The sequence below is a fragment of the Manis javanica genome, chromosome 6 (assembly GCF_040802235.1).
Source record: "Manis javanica isolate MJ-LG chromosome 6, MJ_LKY, whole genome shotgun sequence".
NCBI classification, from domain to species: Eukaryota; Metazoa; Chordata; class Mammalia; order Pholidota; family Manidae; genus Manis; species Manis javanica.
In genome coordinates, this window is record NC_133161.1 from 68479269 (window position 1) to 68497531 (window position 18263).

General features: G+C 40.1%; 1 protein-coding gene across 4 annotated transcripts in view; it reads left to right on the top strand.

Annotated features, from left to right (window-relative positions):
• Window positions 1-1477: 1477 nt before the first annotated feature.
• Window positions 1478-18263, top strand: part of PON1 (paraoxonase 1) — a 34538-nt gene continuing 17752 nt past the window's right edge. For 3 of the 4 annotated variants that reach the window (XR_005061728.2, XR_012132294.1, XR_012132295.1), the window contains exons 1-5: window positions 1478-1803; window positions 8614-8684; window positions 10179-10234; window positions 12433-12601; window positions 17535-17661. Coding sequence is in view for 1 of the 4 variants with exons in the window: in XM_017674817.3 (XP_017530306.3) it covers window positions 1730-1803; window positions 8614-8684; window positions 10179-10234; window positions 12433-12601; window positions 17535-17661 (497 nt within the window). In the remaining 3 variants the exon portion in view is untranslated. The remainder of the gene's footprint in view (window positions 1804-8613; window positions 8685-10178; window positions 10235-12432; window positions 12602-17534; window positions 17662-18263) is intronic. The other variant, XM_017674817.3, reaches the window with a different exon arrangement.

The window sequence follows — 18263 nt, forward strand, 5'->3', positions numbered from 1 at the left end:
CTATGGATTTGATAATATGGATGTTATGGTTGGTTTAATAAGAGCAGATTCTACAGTTTTGAGTCAGAGGAACACAAGCTGTATTGGAATAGGCTAAGTAAAGAATGGGAGAATGGAGGTATTCCCTAAAGGTAATTGCTAAACCAAATAATCATTTCTTAGTCCATCAACAATGAGTAAAGGATTTGGATAGGGGCTCAGCGTCACATGGTGCCACCTGGGGTGCCTCAGTGGTAATCAGCTGATGGCTGAACTTGTCCAGACTGTCCAGGAGGGATTCACTCATATGTCTGCTACTTTGGTGGAGACACTGGAAGGCATGCCTTAGCCGGCCACTTTCTCTCTCCATGTGCTCAGGACCTTTCAAGTAGACACTCCAGTGGGGTGGTCAGATTTATTATGCAGAAGCTCAAGGTTTAAAGAGCAAGCGTTCCAAGTGGCAGGAGGGGAAAGCTGCTGGTCTCTGAGGCTCTGCCTTCAAGCTTGAGGAGCACCACTGCATTTTATGAATTCAGAAAATCTTGAGGGGAGGGCCCTGCACCTCACTTTTCAGTTGCAGGGGTGTCAAAGAATTTGTGTGTATCATTAATCTGTCAAAGAGATCATAAAATGGAAGCAGCAACAGTTGACAAATCTTTTAAAGAGATTTTAATTCATTACAGAAGGAGCAGAGGAAGAGGGTGTAGTTAAAATGTGGGGTTAACAAGCATTTTCCACCAAAAACTAAAAATCACGCTAAAGCATGTTGGCATGTGATGGCAATATGCCAGAAAAGAAGAAGAGATGGCTGTTGTGGGAGAGAGAAGGTGTAACTGAGACCAAATTTCTTGAGAAGGAATGAAGGAAAAGGGCCCAGAGGAAAGGGAGAGGCTGGCCTTCAGTGAGGCAGGAAACACTCCACTCACGGTAACAGGAGAGAAGGGAGAGAGGAGCTTCCAGAGGCATCTCCGCGGCTTTTCTCAGGAGTCCCCCTGCCAGTGAGGCCTTCTCTAGCTCCCTTTCTTAAATGGCACCTCAGTCCTCCTGCTTCCCTTCTCTGCTTTATTCTTCTCCACAGAACATGTGCAAATCCATAATGCATATGTGTATTATCTGCAGCACTGTATATGCAGTGCTGATAGATATAGGCGTGACACATTTTACAGATTTCTGGAACATACCAGATACTCACTAAATGCCAGCGAGTGCCCTGAACAAAGGGACACCAGAGTGATGTACCTGAGAGTGGTAAGGTGAGGAGTGGTGCTGAGAGAATGAGATGCTTAGACATCCAGGTGCTGGAAGGTGACGCACGGCAGTAACCTGGTGAGAATCAAGTTAGATCTTAGGGGTTCCATTCACAGCCCTCCCTTCCTAACGTGTCTTTCCTGGCTGAGTCACGGTGATCAAGTTGCTGAAGCCCTCTGAGTCACGCGGATTAGGACTTTGTTGGCACAGACGGAGCGCTCACTACTTGGCTCCGCTTTCTCACGGCCCTGCATTTCCTCCAGTCCGCTTGCTCTTCCCATCTTGCCGGCCCTAGACACCTGTTTGACCCGCTCGCTTGAAGTCCCGGGGAGCACGCAGCCTCGCGGGGCGTGAGCCCTGCCCGCCGGGCGAGCAGCGGCCCCGGAGGGGCGGGGCGGGGCGGGGCAAGCCCCGCGGCCCGAGTGAGCGCGCCTCTGGCTGCAGGCAGGCCGGGTCTCCTGGCGGTCTGTGTATCCTGCCATTCATCTGGTTGTCGCAGGCCATGGCGAAACTGCTGGTGCTCCTCCTCCTGCATCTGGGAATACAACTCTTCAGGGATCACCGGTCTTCTTACCAGTAAGTGGGGTGCAGTGAGGTCTGCAGCCCCCGTCCTCCCCACCTCCGTCAGCCCTAGGAGCCCCCCGAAAGTGTTGTCTAGTTTTCTTACCAGAAAGTCTCCAGGCAAGTGCTAGATGCACCTTCCGCAGCAGGTTCGGAAATGTTTGTCCAGCTTGAAACATATGACATATGAAAGCATATTCTTGCTCACCGTCTGCGAGATGGGATAGACAATCTAAATGGTGTGAATGGCCAGGTTGTTGGTAAACGCAAATTAATTTTTCCTGAAGATCCGTGTGCCTAAGCTATAGATTCCCTTCAAAATAGATAACCACACTGGAGGACCCGGATACTGTGTCAGTGAATGAGCACCCGTTTTGGCTGCCAGGCCATGGCGCATTGCTCCCCAGCTTGGAGGTTTACCCTGAGAGGCCACACTGAGAGACAGAGACGCGCAGGTGGTGCGTAGCAGGTGGGAGTGAATACGTGCTGTGATGGCTGGTCCACCTGCTCCAGTGCTGGGGCAGGTAGAGAAAGATCCCTGTCACTGGCTTGTGGGGTCCTGGCTGTTTCCCTCTGACCCTTCCATTGTGGGATCTTGGGCAGATCATCTTACATTTCTAACATTCACTGCTTCGGTAAGCCTGAAAAGGTAATATAGAACCATATATGAAACAATTAACACGGTGCCTTGGATATAGTAACTATTCCATAATGTAAGTGCCCTGTTTCCTTGGAAGTATTTTATAAACCTTTAGGTACTATACAAGTGGAAAAAAAGTGTTTAAGAATATCAGAAGTTTTGTGGAAACTTCTTATAGGGGTTCAAAGTCTAGAGATCAATCTAATCCCTAAGGCTCAGTCAATAATATCTTGTATTTACTTTGAAATAAACATTACTGAAAATGAAGCTGAACATTTTGGATTTTAAAAAAATCATATGATCCTATGGATGATTAAAAGCTTAGTTTTGGAATAGGTTTTTATTAACTATCATACTTTTTTCTTGAAATTGTTCATTATTTTTGGAATCATAAACTGCTAGGAAAAGGTTAGAAGCAATGATTTGGGATTTTAAGTAATGTAAAATTACTGTTTGTGGAATTTTATTAATTATGGTACTATTTGCTAACAAAGGAGAATAATTTCCTTTCTTCCTTCCTTCCTGCCTTCCTCCCTTCCTCCCTCCTTCCCTCCCTTCCTTCCTTGTTTCCCCAGTGTATGTGTGGGGTGTGATATTATCCTGGGGTGAAAATAAATGAGATATGAATATCTAACAGCCTTTCTAAGCTTTCTCCTTTTGAGTCTCTATTTCCATCACCCCTGTATTTTGTTCTGCCCATACGCTCCCAGTTGCCCCACATGCAGATATCTTCCAAACAATTGCATATCTGCCAGGGAGGAGTGAGGGTCTGTCTTTCTGGTTTACCACTCTTACTTTAGTCTAAGAATGCAGGCTGTGGACATTTTGTATACTTTTTTGTGTAAAAAGTATAGCTTTACCACCCCTACCCTAAAAAAATTTCTCTCCTAACATGAGGTCTTAACTTATTTGATTCAACACTAATATTTCCCTAAGTTTGTTCCTTGAAACATGAGTCACAAGACTTGCTTCACACACACACAAAAAAGATAGGTTCCTTGGACAAGTAAATTTGGGTAATGTCTCTTACAGCCTTTCCCTAGAGACTGGCAATACACTCATGCATATGGAAAGCTTTGAAAATTCTGTCAGTAAAAAAAAAAAAAAAAAAAAAGATTTTGCTTTGTTTAAGGCATCATTTCACAGACCACATCCTCGACTCCCTTTTTGGCACTGTCTAGTAACATCCTGTGCAAGTCTCTGGGATACAGTTTGACTACTAGTGCCTATAATCAGCTTACACCGCGATGGACATTTCAACCTGAAAAATTTGGGGTCTGGCCCTGGGTAGCTGGGGGAACCTTGGCCTTGGTTTCTGGGCCCTAATCCTGGTTCTGATTTTCTTGAAGGGACCAAAGCACACTATGGTCATAGCTCAACAGAGCACCAGGTTCCATGAATTCCTTTGTCGGCCTTGCCTGAGGCTCCCTGTCCTGCCCAGGGTGTGGGCAGAGTCTTCGCCACGGAGGATGCCGCATAGGGAAGAGCGGGGGCTGGTTTGTAAAGAAGGTCTCACTGCTTCACTTTCAGCACCTGGATCCAGTGAGTGGGGAGAGAGCCTCGGGTCCTTGAACTGCTGCAATCAGGAGAAGGGGAAAGGGCAGAGGGAGTCCGATGGACTTCTGGTCTTAGAAGGGAAAGGAGGACTAGAAGAGCCAGGAGGAGAAATAAGAGCAATGCAGGCTGAGAGGATGGGGAGTTGCAGGATGGGTGCAGAGCCTGGGGGAGCAGCCAGCAGGAGGAGGGAGGGAAGTCACACCTTCTGTTTGAAAGGCCCTAAAGATTGACTCAGACCAGCTCTGGGCTGATGCTCCAGCATCACCTGGGAGCTCCCTGCACTTGCAGGCTCTCATAGCCCACTCCAGGCTGGTGAGTCAGAATCCGCAATATTTACAAGCCTCCCAGGGGAATCTCTATGCACTTCTCTCAAAGACATTCAAATCCAGCATCATTCATGCTAAATCCACATCAAGAGATCCTAAGGATCAGTAAAGTACCTTCATCCACATTCTAGAGATAAGAGAGACCCCTGAATCCAGAAGAATCTGAATCTGCCCAAGGGAGAGAGAAAAGAACGTATACCCTGAGGCCTACACTAGCGCCAAACCAAATCCCCAGCATGGATACTTTCATTTCTTATTCTGAGATGAGGTGCAGGGGGAGTGGGATAGGTTCACAGGAAGTTATCTAGGTCTGGGCTGGAGAGACTAGTGGAAGGATACAGAGGTGTGTGCGTTGGTGGTGTGAAGGTGGAGGTGAGGTTCCTGACACCTCCGAGGTGATAGCACAGAGTAAGGGACTGAGAGCTCCGCTGAATCAGTCAGTAGTTCTCCTGCCCATCTTTGTAGTTAGTGGCTTGCCGCTTACGGGGTGCACTGCACAAGCCTAGAGGATGCCGTGGATCTGGATATAAACAGTGCCCCTGGGAGTGCAGAATGTTGCAGCCCTGCACCTCTGCGGCAGCTGCCCTATTCCTGCCGACTGTAATGCCTGAGACCACTGCATTTCCCTTCATTAGAAGGAGACTGCAAGCTAGTGGTTGGCATTTCTGCCACCTGCACCCCATGCCCATTCCAGACACCACACTCTAGTGGGAAGAGGGCAGTGGTGGATTCTAGAAGATGGTGGGTGGGTCTCCTTTCTGCAACTTTCCAGTCATTTTCCCATCTGAGCTCTTTCTCCACCTAACAATTATGGGATAATAGTACATATCACAGCAGGATATATATAAAATCTGGCATGTAAAAGGTGCTATAAATGTTAGCTTTTATTATTGCCAAAAATCCACCCATGAGTGATGTACCTAATGAGTGATACTTTTTACTTTTTTTAATATACAGATGATCTTAATTGTTTTTACAGTTTTTTTATTGAAGTATAGTTGATACACATTATTATTTTCGTTTCAGATATACAACATAGTGATTCAACAGTTATATACATTATTAACTTGAGTGATACTTGAATAATATTATGATAATACCTCATTGAGACCCTGGGCTAAGGACCTATAACTCTAGCCTCCCCTCGTCAATACAGCCAACACCATCTTCTCCATCTCATGCACGAGCCTGCTAATTCCACAAAACCATTCAGCACACATCCATTAAGTTCCTTTGCTCTCTGAGTGCTGTGTTCATGCTGGAAGACACAAGATGAACAGGACGCAGCATTCACTCACAGATTTCAGAGTTTACTGTGAGCAGCAAGACTAAAAACTGATAATTGTAAAGCAACATAGTGAGAGACTTGATCAGTGTAAATGTGACAGTTCATTTGTCACATTTGTAAAAGGAGCTATTAATCCTATCACAAGAAAAGGAGAAGCTAAAAAATGTCGTGACTATGACTCCTGATCAGTCTTCCCAATGGATCAGGAGGTAAAGAGTGTTCTAGGTGGAGGGAAAAGCCTGAGCAGATGAAAAGAGGTGTGCAAGTGATGAAGAGAAAAGGGTCCTCAGTATCATGACACCTAATTTCAATCCCAACTCCCTTTTAAATAAGTGACTACAGGCAAACTACTTACCTTCTCCATGCCTCAGTGTACTTCTATAAAACAGGCGAAATATTCATCCTTGCCTCCAAGGTGACTCAGGAAGCTGAGTAAGGATGTATGTGTGTGAGTGATTTGGTACATAGTAGGCCCCAATAGAGAATATTAAATGAATTAGAGCATGCAGAAGCAGAAAGCAGATTGATGAGGGTAAGTATGGCCTCAAGGAAAGTTCTAGAATGGATTTCTTAGTGCCTAGCTAAGGATCTTCACTTCGTTTTGTAAGATGTAAGCACACATTTACAAAGAATAATTCACAGCAAGGACTGTGTAATTTCTGGCCAGTGTTCAGAGACTAATGATTTAGGAACACAGGTCAGACATTGAATTTTATTCCTTAGACTTGGAACATTTGGACTTAAGCACTTTGTAAGGTATTTCATGATAATTGAGAATAAGAAAAACATGGGCTGGATTATAGTAATACAGGTAATACTGTCTTCTGGTGCTTCCTCTAGCTTTTAAGCAGTGGTATCTGTAAATTTTGCTTGGGTCCAAGACTGAATGTAAACTTTACGTTGATGCTTGAGTTCTGATCCCAGCTCAGCCACTTCATTACTTTGGGGCTTTGAAAAGTCACTTAATCCTAGTCATCTGCAAACTAGGGAAACTAATACTTCAGGGAAGTGTTTGTATACAGTACCTGAACTGTAGTGACAGTCATTATCCTCTTGAGGTATGATTGTGTTGGTCACATATTTGAACTCAGAGCAACTGAATGCTGATTTAATGTCTCCTTACCTACCCTTGGCTCCCTTTTTAACTGTGATTATTCTTCCTTTTACAAGTTAGAGATCATCTGCCCCTAGAAAAAAGACTGAATTAGAATAGGGGTTAATTGGTTTTGCTTTTCTCTGTCCTCTGTGAACCCACCACATTTAATGAGCCTTGTGAGCTGTTCATCCTGTGTGGTTTTGACTTGATGGAAAGCTAAAAGCCAAGTGATTGCACATCATTGACTCTTCTGTGTCACTCTTTGTACTATCCTTGGTCATGATCTGCACCCTTAACATCTTGTACCTGTCCTTTGAGTTCCTTGGGGCACTCTATGAATATTCACTGACCTTTCTCTAGACCAGTGTTTTGCAAAATGATGGGTCACAAAATCAATTTTGTTATGACCATCATTTTAAAATAAATTAAATAGAATTGAATAGAAAAATTCAGACTATATTGCACATATTAGGATGAGTGCTCTTTTGTGAACCTTGTTTCAGATGTGTGTGTGTATATTTGTCATGTAAAATGCTTTTTCTAATATGGGTTGCAGTCTGAAAAGTTTGCACACCACTGCGCCATCACTTTCCCTTTTATTTCTTTATTGCAGACTTCCGTGATTTCAGATTTGTCAGATTTCAAAATGTCAAATTTCCAGTTCTGAAATATCTTTTTATTTCTCAAATCATAGGAACAGATCCCACCTTTCCTTTGAAATCTGCCTGCTAAATTCATGTCCATTATTCAGAAAACCATTCTCCTGGCATGCCGGGTCTTCCTCATCTATTCATTCATCTCTGGCTCTCTAGCACCCAGACGGGTGGTTCTCCACTCTGACTGTGCATCAGAATGAACTGTGGTGCTTTATTTAACAAAGCTGCTTACAAGACCCCACTCCTTGTATCAGACCCTCTTTAAAGGTGGAATTGATAGCCAATGACATGGTAGCAGGAACATGTTTTTTTCTGAATGAAAGGATGAGAGGCCAGTCACCTCCAAATTCCTGTCATTTAATACCATGTTGTTAGGAATTTTATCCAGAGTGTCCATTCACCCCTGGCCCATCCTCTTCCTTCTGTGAAATGAAATTATCAGTAAGGCAAGTGAAGAGTTTTCTCATTCTATCTTTAGCCAAATAAGATTTCTAGGGATTCTTGGATAATTATTGCTACTCACTAAGATTATATTATATCATTAGTTTTCAAAACATGTTTATTGTTTAAATCTCTTGGCTGTGCTCCTGTTGCTGTGGTGCGTTTCTTTCAAATGCCTCATCGGGAGCTTTGTTCAGCTCGGGCGGCCTGCTGGTATTTCCTTCTCACGCCTGTCCTTTTTCCCTTTGTCCTTCACTTAATGTTCCCCATGATGTTTATGTACTCAGATTTAGTGAGTTGCTTTTTGTGTGTGTGTGTGCGCGAAATGCCTTTTTATATGCTGGCCTTGGGTATGACTTTCTGAAGTTATGAATCCTTTGAGCACACCTGTGTTTTTCAAGAAACAGACCCAATAGCAGATGCCCAGTTCGGGCTTTGGAGACAGACTGGGAAGATGAGCAGAAGGTCCATCTGCTAGCAGCCCTGAAACATCAATGGAATAAGTTGGAACCATGTTACTATTTAACCCAAATTTCCACATATGACTTTTTACACAACTGATAAAATAGTTCCTGTTACTGCCAAAGTGCACAGAGCCTAGGAGAGGACATTTTGTATCTCTTTTGTGTATCTGTCCACCTCTGCTAAATAAACACTAACTGTACCCACACGCCCCATGTGTCTTGCTCTGTTCTTGCCTGTTAAAGTTTCTTAGGTTCCAGGACCACTAACCCTAAGGTTGAAACCCAGGCAAAGTTCAGTTAAAGAGAACTTCGTTGGCTGCTTACCTTTGCTACTTTATTCTTTTTTTTCTTCCCCAGAACACGAATGAATGCTTTCCGAGAAGTAGAACCAGTAAACCTTCCTAACTGCAATTTAATTAAAGGAATAGGTAAGCATCTGAGAGGAGGAAGTGTCTCATTTGAACTTGCAGTATTATCTTGCTATTGATTTGATTATACACATATTTAATTTTGTTCAAATATAAAACTATGAACCAGGTGTATCTTATTAAGTCAGTAGTTAATTATAAATAGTGTGTTTTTTGACTTTTGACTTCACCAACATATTGCCAATGTACTGACAGTTTTTAAATTGTTTTTGTTTAGGCCAGTTTAGCAAAAACAATAGTCAGAACAACACTTGATTTTATGGTAATATAACCTGAGGAGATGTCAGAGGAGGGAGTGAAGAAGGAGAAAAGTAGTGAGTAAAGGGTACATTTTTTAAAAGCCCTCACACATCTTTACAGTGACCACAAGGCTTCCCCTCATGCATCTCTTTTTAAAATCAGGGAGGAAGTTTTTTCCCAGAAGCTCTCAGCAGATTTCTCCTTAGATCTTAGTCAGAGCCAGGCAACAGGCCATAGCCCTAGCTGCAAGGGAAGCTGGGAAAGTAATTATTGGATCTCCACTGTGGGAGGCAGGCCCTGTCAGCAAAGAAGAAGACGCAGGCAAATAGCAGCCGGTGGGTAACCAGTGGGGAGTGTCAGAGGACTCAGGTCCCCACCCGGCTTCAACCAACCAGCTTTGTTATTTGATGACAACTTGTTTGAAATCCATGCTTTTATTCTTTCCTCTCTCTCTTTTTTTTTTTTAGAATTACTTACCTCAGTTGGCTAAGGCTAGAAAGGCTAAACCAGATGACATATTCACTTAGCATCAATAAGCTTGGTCAGATATCTTATGGTGCTTATAGTGAAACTTTTTCTAGAAAATAGACTTGATATTGATATCAGATATCACTGGATATTTGAAAAACAAACAACATTAAGAGTACCAATACATAATCAAAAATGTCATTTGTCTCTACATTGGTTGAAATTTTAAAAATTTACATGTACTGGGAGTATAACTAACTTGATATTTATTGATGTTTATAACTAATAGTAAATGCTTATTCTGTATATGAAATGTATCTCCATTCTAACTGAAGCATTTGGAAGTTGCTTATATTTCCAAAATGGTTTTCAATAGTTTATTTGACTTGGAACTATAAAGTATCAATATATATTGGTAGTTTACTCAGTGCATTTAAAAAAACAGCAAGCTATTTTCAAAGTATCTTACATTTTGTATATTTTGTGAATCCCCATGAACTTTATGTAAGAGATTTCAGACTCTGAGGAAAAAGTTCTAGCCCAGCAATTACAGCAAATATATTGTGTCAATTTAAATTACACTTATTTCTATTAATTTCTTTTAATTTTTATATAACTATATTAGTCAATTTGAACAAATGAATGAGAGAATTAAGTATTCTGCACCTATGAGAGAAGAGTTAAATATGTAGCTCCATTATCAAGTTAGGAGTGATAAAGAAAAGGATCACTAGCTTCCAGCCATAGTCTGAAACAGTCTGAGCTCTCTGTTCTTAATTCTGACAGAAGCTGGCTCTGAAGACTTGGAGATACTTCCTAATGGACTAGCTTTCATTAGCTCTGTAAGTGTTTTCTTTCATTTACTGTATTCTAGACCATTTTCTAGGGCCAGCAGCTAAGTCTTTCACTTAAGTCTCTTATATACTGATACCTACCTTCAAATAAAATGAAAGGTCATATGGTTCAGAAAACAAACTGTGTGTCCATTTATACTGGTGTTATAATATTGACTGAATGCATTCTTTGCATTTGTGTATTCCATATGTACATTGAACTCTTGTACTATCTTACCTTCCACTGCAGCAACTTATGAGACCAGTTAGCTCAAGAATGGCTTCCCATTCAGCTGTCTATCCCTTGAAGCACTTAAGAGGTTTACCCAAGTATTTGTCGAACTGAGTGTATGTTTATATATGTGCCCTCACATGTCATTTAGATTTTTACTTTGTTTTACACTTTTCAGAATAAGCCCTTTAATTTAAAATTATTGATGGGTCATTCTACAATTTCCAAACTTCTAAGGAAAAAAAGGAACCATGTTTGTTGATCCTCTCCTGCACACAAATCACTGTAGTGATATAGCTCAAGAGAAAAGAAGTCAACAATCTAGTCTGGGATAATAGAGTTGGTAGGATAGAGTATACAAGTCATCCAGCCATTGAAAACCCTTTGTGACCTACTGTAATTTATTTAGTTTTCTCTTATGAAGATGGAGGACTAATCATCCTATACAGCAATAACTTGCAAATCTTTTCAAGCAACAGAGTACATTTTACAGGCAAAATCTTATCTTGACCCCAATATCTAAAACAAGTAACAGCTGTGTGGTTCCAATTGAAGGCTAAGAAAGAAGTTGTTCCCAGAGCTCACTAGACTTCCCCTGAAACTCTGTCCCTGAGATGCCTCCGAAGAACCTTCCAAAGAACAGTTTAAAAAAACATAACCAATTAAGTTACTGGGTCATATGGTATTTGTTTTTGGATTTTGAGAAACCTCCATACTGCTTTCTATAGTAGTTGTACCAGTTTCCATTCCCACCAGCAGGGTACAAGAGTGCACCTTTTTCCACATCCTTGCCAAACTTGTTACTGTCTTTTGGATGATAGTCATTCTGACTGATGTAAGGTGATATCTAGTTGCAGTTTTGATTTACATTTCCTAAAGATTAGTGATAGTGAGTTTCTTTCCACTTACCCAAAGAAAACAAAACCACTAATTTGAAAAGCATATACACTTTTATGTATATTGCAGCATTATTTACCACAGCCAAAATATGGAAGCTGTCCATTGATAGATGAATGGAAAGAAGATGTGGTACATATACACAATGAAACAGTACTCAGCCATAAAAAGAATGAAATTTTGCCATTTGTGCCTCTATGAATGGACCTAGAGGGTGTTAGGTTAAGTGAAATAAGTCAGACGGAGAAATACAAATACCGTATGACTTCACATATATGTAGAATCTAAAAAACAAAACAAATAAACAAAACAAACAGACTTATAAACACAGAGAATGAACTGGTGTTGCCATGGGGGGGTGGAGAATGGGTGAAATAGGTGAAAGGGTTAAAATTAATGAGAATGTTTGATATCTTGATCTGGGTGATGGTTGCATGAATGGATACGCCTGTAAAAATCCATCCAGCTATAAACTAAGATTTGTGCAATTTATTGTGTGTATCTCAATAAAAAAAAATCAGAGGTATAGTTACCTTTAGGGGTAAGAGAAGGGGTTGTGGTCAGGAAGGGGCAGGGTGGGGCTCCTGGCAAATTCTTTTTCTGTATCTGAGTGCTGATTACAAGTGTCTACTTTTTAATAATTCCTTAAAGAACATTTGTGTTTTATGCACTTTTCTGCATATTTGCCCTATTTCACACACAAAAAAAAATGCTTAAAAAAATGCCTGATAACCAGTGTTCTCCACATTCTTTGCTTATGTTATCAAAGCCCATTAGTCAATGCCCTTTTAGTCTGCCCTTCCATTTTTGAGCTTTCTCATGTGTCGGAAACTGTGGTATGGACACAAATGGCTTTGCTGCTGGTGATGGAAGGGTATGTGCCTGTGTGTTGTGTGTGGGGGCGTGGTGAAGCATGTGACTCCCAGAGCCCCCCTTGGGCTATTACATAAGCCAGCCAAGAGGCTTCCCATGCAGTCCTGTGTTTCCACACAGTGTGAACCCATGTGCCATTCACCACCTCCATCAGCATTTGAAGTATTTGTAATGTGCCTGTTTTTCCTTCTTCATGATTTACAAGGGATTAAAATATCCTGGAATAAAGAGCTTTGAACCTGATAAGCCTGGAAAAATACTTCTGATGAACCTGAATGAAGAAAATCCAACAGTGTTAGAATTGAGGATCACTGGAAGCACATTTGATTTGTCTTCATTTAACCCTCATGGGCTTAGCACATTCATAGATGAAGGTAACAGTATTTAATGTTTATGAAAAGTGAAACCAAATTAAAAACAAACCAGAAAAATGTTAATGAAAGAATATTTCTTCATATTCAACTAGAGTATAACCAAAATAATGGTATTATTTGGGCTTTTAAACTTACCCCCCGTGTTAATTAAATATTATATCATAACCACTTAAATGCTTGAGAATACTAAAATATTTAAGATTTGTAAAGTATCTAATTTTTTCAAAAATGAACATTCACATTATCCCTATAAATATTATAGCAATAATATTCATCCCTAATTATTACGGCTTTTCCATTTTAAACAATTTTACAGATCCAGGAATTTGCAGGAATAGACTTTTCCAACCTAACATCTGCATCCTATAGGTCCACTGGCAGAAATCTCAATGGTCAGCTTTTTCTCAGCCTTGTCGCCTTCAATGTCTCCTTGTCCAGTGGTTCCTCTGTTTGGTCTTCAAACTGCTCATGTGAATTTCAGTAATTTTTCAGCATGTTGCCACCCCAACCCCACTCCCCCTATGCCTTTATCCCATTTCTTCCTTTCTATTGATAGACTGTTCTTTTGTCTCTACATTAATTCTCAACCCCAGTTGAACACAGAAGCACCTGAGAGTTTTACTTCACCTATGTTTTTTTTTCTTTTTACCTTTTGATCCACTTCACCCATTTCTTCTACCCCTACCTCTGGCAACCACCCAATCTGTTTTCTGTGACTATGAGCTTGTTTTTGTTTTGTTTTGTTTTAGATTCCACATATAAGAGAGAGCTTACAGTGTTTGTCTTTGTCTGACTTATTTCAAAGCATAACTCCCTTGAGGACAGTCCATCCATGTTGTTGAAAATGGCAAGATTTCATTCTTTTTTATGGCTGAATAATACACACACACACACACACACATATATGGAATATAGTTTGAATTGAGTAATACATACATGTATATATGTATGTATGTATGATATACATATATATTACAATTTATCCATTCATCCATTCATGAACATTTAGGCTACTTCCATATCTTGGCTCTTGTAAATCATGCTGTAGTAAACATAGGCATATATATCTTTTTGAGTTAGTGTTTTCATTTTCTTCAGATAAATACCCACAAGTGGAATTACTGGATTATATCATAATTCTAATTATAATTTTTTGAGGAAATTCAATATTGTTTGTCCTAGTGGCTGCACCAATTTGCATTCCCACCAACAGTGTATGAGGGTTCCCTTTTCTCCACATCCTTGCCAACACTCATTATTTCTTGTCTTTTTGATAATAGCCATTCTAACAGGTGTGAGGTGATATCTAATTGTGGTCTTTATTTGCATATCCCGGGTGATTAATGATCTTGAGCATCTTTTCATGTGCCTGTTGGTCATCTGTATACCTTCTTTGGAAATACATCTATTTGGATTTTCTTCCACTTTTTTAATCAGATTGGTTTTTCTATTGATTTATATTCATTCCTTATACACTTTGGATATTAACTCCATACCAGGTACGTGACTTGAAAATATTTTCTCCCACTCAGTAAGTTGCCTTTCCATCTTGTTGATGGTTTCCCTTGCTGTGCAAAAGCTTTGCCAAGACCAGTGTCAAAGGGCTTACTGCTTATATATTTTTTTTCTAGGAGTTTCATGGTCTCAGGCTTTGTGTTGAGGACTTGAATCCATTTTGAGTTTATTTTTGTGAATGGTGTTAAGACAGTGGTAGAATCTTTTCTTTTGCATGTGGCTGTCCAGTTTCCTTATGCCCCTTATTGAAGAGACCATCCTTTCCCCAAGATATATTTTTGGCTCCTTTGTTGCGAGTTGACCATATATCTATGGATTTATTTCTGGGCCCTTTATTCTGTTCCACTGATGTAGTGTCTGTTTTTTATGCCAATACCATACTGTTTTCATTGTTATAGCTTGGTAAAATAGTTTGAAATCAGGGAGTGTGATGCTTCCAGTTTTGTTCTTCTTTCTCAAGATTGCTTTGGCTATTGGGGATTTTTTGTGGTTATATGCAAATTTTAGGATTATTTATTCCATTTCTTTTGAAAAATGCCATTGGAATTTTTATAGGGATTGCCTTGAATCTGTAGATTGCTTTGGGTAGCATAGGCATTTTAATATTTATTTACCAATCCAGGACCGTGAAATATAAATATCTTTCTATTTATTCATATCTTCTTCAACTTCTTTCATTAATGTCTTGTAGTTACAAATATACAGGTCTTTCCTTGATTAAATTTATTCCTAAATATTTTGGGGGGAGATTCAATTGTAAATGGGGTTGTTCTCTTAATTTCTCCTTCAGATAGTTCATTATTAGTGTACAGAAACAAAACATTTGTGTCTATTGATTTTGTACCCTGCAGCTTTACTGAATTCATTGATTTGTTCTAACCATGGAGAGTTTTAAAAAGCCTGATGCCCAGGCCCCAATCCCATGTATCCTGACCTAGTTGGTCTGAGCAGGGCCTGGGCAGAAGTACTTGTTAGAAGTTCACCAGGTTAGAAACATGTAAGGCTGGGGTTGAGAACCATGTCTATACCCATTTCCTCTTATCTCCTTAGCAGACACTCTGTCCTTCAGTCTTTCTTCCAGGCTCTTCCCATTGTAAATGGCTAAAATTGCTCCTTTGAAAGTCATCAGTAATGTCCTCCATAAGAAACCTGTTCCTTCTCTTCCTCTACTTCCTTCATTCCTCCCCTCCCCTGCACTCCCCTGCCCACCTTCCTTCCCATCTGCCCACCTTCCTTCCCACCTTCCTTTGCCACCTCATTTTATGCTGTTGACCACCTCTTCCTTCATGTAAGTTGCTCCTCTCTGATATCCAATACGCCTATCTGTTCTAGTTCTGATCCTCCTGCAGTTTTTCTCCCTGCTCATTGTCAGTCATTTTGAATACTATGAGCATTCCCCAAAGGACTGATATTTTGCCTCTTCTTCATTTTCTCTATTCAGAAAGTTCAGTCATGTCACAGCTGCACCTGTACCTGCTTTCTAGAAGAACACCCCCAATGGGGTAATTTTTTTTTTTAAATCAGCTCTTCAGTTCCATTCCTTTACCTTACTAAATATTTCTGTTTGGGTTTCTCCCCTATAGCCACTTTAAACTCAAAATGTCAAAAAATGATCTTCCCTTCTCCACCTCTACTCCACATGATTTTACATCTATAAAAGAGAAATTTATATAATTTTATCTATTTACATATGTGTATATAATTTACAACAAATCATGTATATAATTTATTATATATATTTGTTTTCAGTGATCTCTCCACTCATTTATCAACATTATATTTTATTTTAAATTTATTTTAAATTATTTTAACTGCAAAGAAATATAGTGTTGAATGTGCACAGTATAACTTTAAAAATAAAAATAGGGCAACATTACAAAAATAGTACACAAACCCTTCTATAAATTGCTTTTGCATCAAACACTGTATCACAGACTCCTTTCTATGATAGTGCATTTAGAGCTACTTTGCAATGGCTGTTGAGGATTCAGTTGAAGGGAATACCGTAATATATAGTTCTTCTGGTTGTGGATATTTAGTCTGTTCCCACCTATATGCTCATTGCAAGCAGTGCCAGAATAGACACTCTTGTACAAATATTTTCTGTGAATAATTCCTTATGATGAATTCCTAGAGGTGGAAACTTCTGTGCAAAACATGAATTGTCACTTACATTTGATTTCCCACTCCCTTATTCCTCAGACATCTTGATACTTTTGATCCTCCTTGTCAAGTTTTTTTATACTTCCTGTCAAATACCTCTCATATTCTTCTTTCCTGCCCTTTCTTGTCAGTACCACCTTCTTGGTCCAGTTCCTTCCCTTCACATGTCTGGAATTGTGCTGTACCCTCAGGTCACTTTAGTCTTTGGCTGATGAATAAACCCTAGATACTTGCCCAAGGCCTTACAAGACTGACCTTGGCTCCCTACCTCTATGGTTTCAGCCCTCCCACTCTTTCTTTCGCTCAATCTACAACCTCATTATTAAGTGAACAAGGAAGCTCCTGCCTCAGGCCCTTTGCACAGTCTCTTCTCTCAGCCTATCTGCTTTTTCTCCAGATATTCACATGGTTTGGTCTCTATTTCATTTGGGTCTCTGTTTTAGCATCTTCTCATCAGAACTTCTCTGACTCCCATGAAGAAAACATCTCATTACTCTCCCTTCCTTTATCTGGTTTTATTTTCTCTTTGTAGCATTTAACACCAATTAAAATAAACACTTGTTTTTGAACGGATCAATGAGGAATCTCCTAGCTGGCTTCTCTCTTCAAATCTCTTCAATTCAATCTACTAAACTTTGCATTGCATTTCTTTAAGCCTCAATTTGGTCATGTTAAAGGTTTCCAAAGAACTTCCTGCTGTTTCTTCAGGCAAAGACTATAATCTAACTTCACCTGCTAACTCTGATCACATCTTCTTGACCACTTAAGACTGGGCTTTTTTACATCCCAAAGTTGCGCCAACTCACGAAACTACTTCCCTTTGATACTGTCTCTCAGGTGTTCTTTTTATGGAGTTTGTCATCTTACACTGTGTAAAATCTACCTGAGCATACCATCTCATATTGGTATTCTCCATATCTTTTATGTCTTTTATGTCATCTCTGCATCTTTTTGCAATAGAAAGAATTGCAGTAGAAAACTTAATTAGCACTTTGGAGTTTTAGTGTCAGGCACCTCTCCTTCTTAAGTTGAGGATTTCCTCCCTGCTATGGAGTTTGGAGTTTTTAGAGACTGTCACTAGTTCTTCTTTTAGCCATTTTTCTTTGGAGCAATCACAAATACTTCTCTCTGCGAAGAGATGAAAATATTCCATCTGTCTGACACCCTAAGTACTAGTTGGAGGTGTTTTTGGAGACAGGGCTGACAGCTGAGGGCTCAGTTAATGTTTCAACTTTTGTTTTTAATCTCTTCTCAGATAATACTGTGTACCTGCTAGTAGTGAACCATCCAGATGTTAAGTCCACAGTTGAATTGCTTAAATTTCAAGAAGACGAAAAATCACTTTTGCATCTGAAAACCATCAGACATGAACTTCTGCCTAAGTATTGTGATATATCATATTTCTATTTTCCTTTAATACCAGTGGATGGTTAATGCACTTTTAGTTTTTCTTTATGGTTGGGTTTGGGTGGAGGTTTGATAATGGCTATTCAACTCTCCTTTCCGATGATCACCAACTCTTCCAAATATTCTTCTGCAGAAACTTCTGACGACTCAAGCCCTTTGGAGAAGACCCATTTGCTTCCGCCCTTATCCCCCCAACCCCCCACACTAGCTGGGTGCTGGTTTATGGCTCCTGGCCTCAAAATGTTCTTTTGAGATTTTACCAAGGAAAAACTTTGTTCTCCAAAACCCAACTTAGTGTGTAAAACTCAACCCAGTTTCATAAATGAATTCCACATCTTAAGCTGATTTATTTTTTATATATTTTTGTATTTAAAGAATAGAGTCTTCCATTTCTTGGCTATTGTAAGTGTAATATGGTGGAGGGCATGAGGAGGGCTGTACAACACAGAGAAGATGAGTAGGGATTCTGTAGCATCTTACTATGCTGATGGACAGTGACTGTAATGGGGTTTGTGGAGGGGGGACTTGGTGAAGGGGGGAGCCTAGTAAACATAATGTTCTTCATGTAATTGTAGAT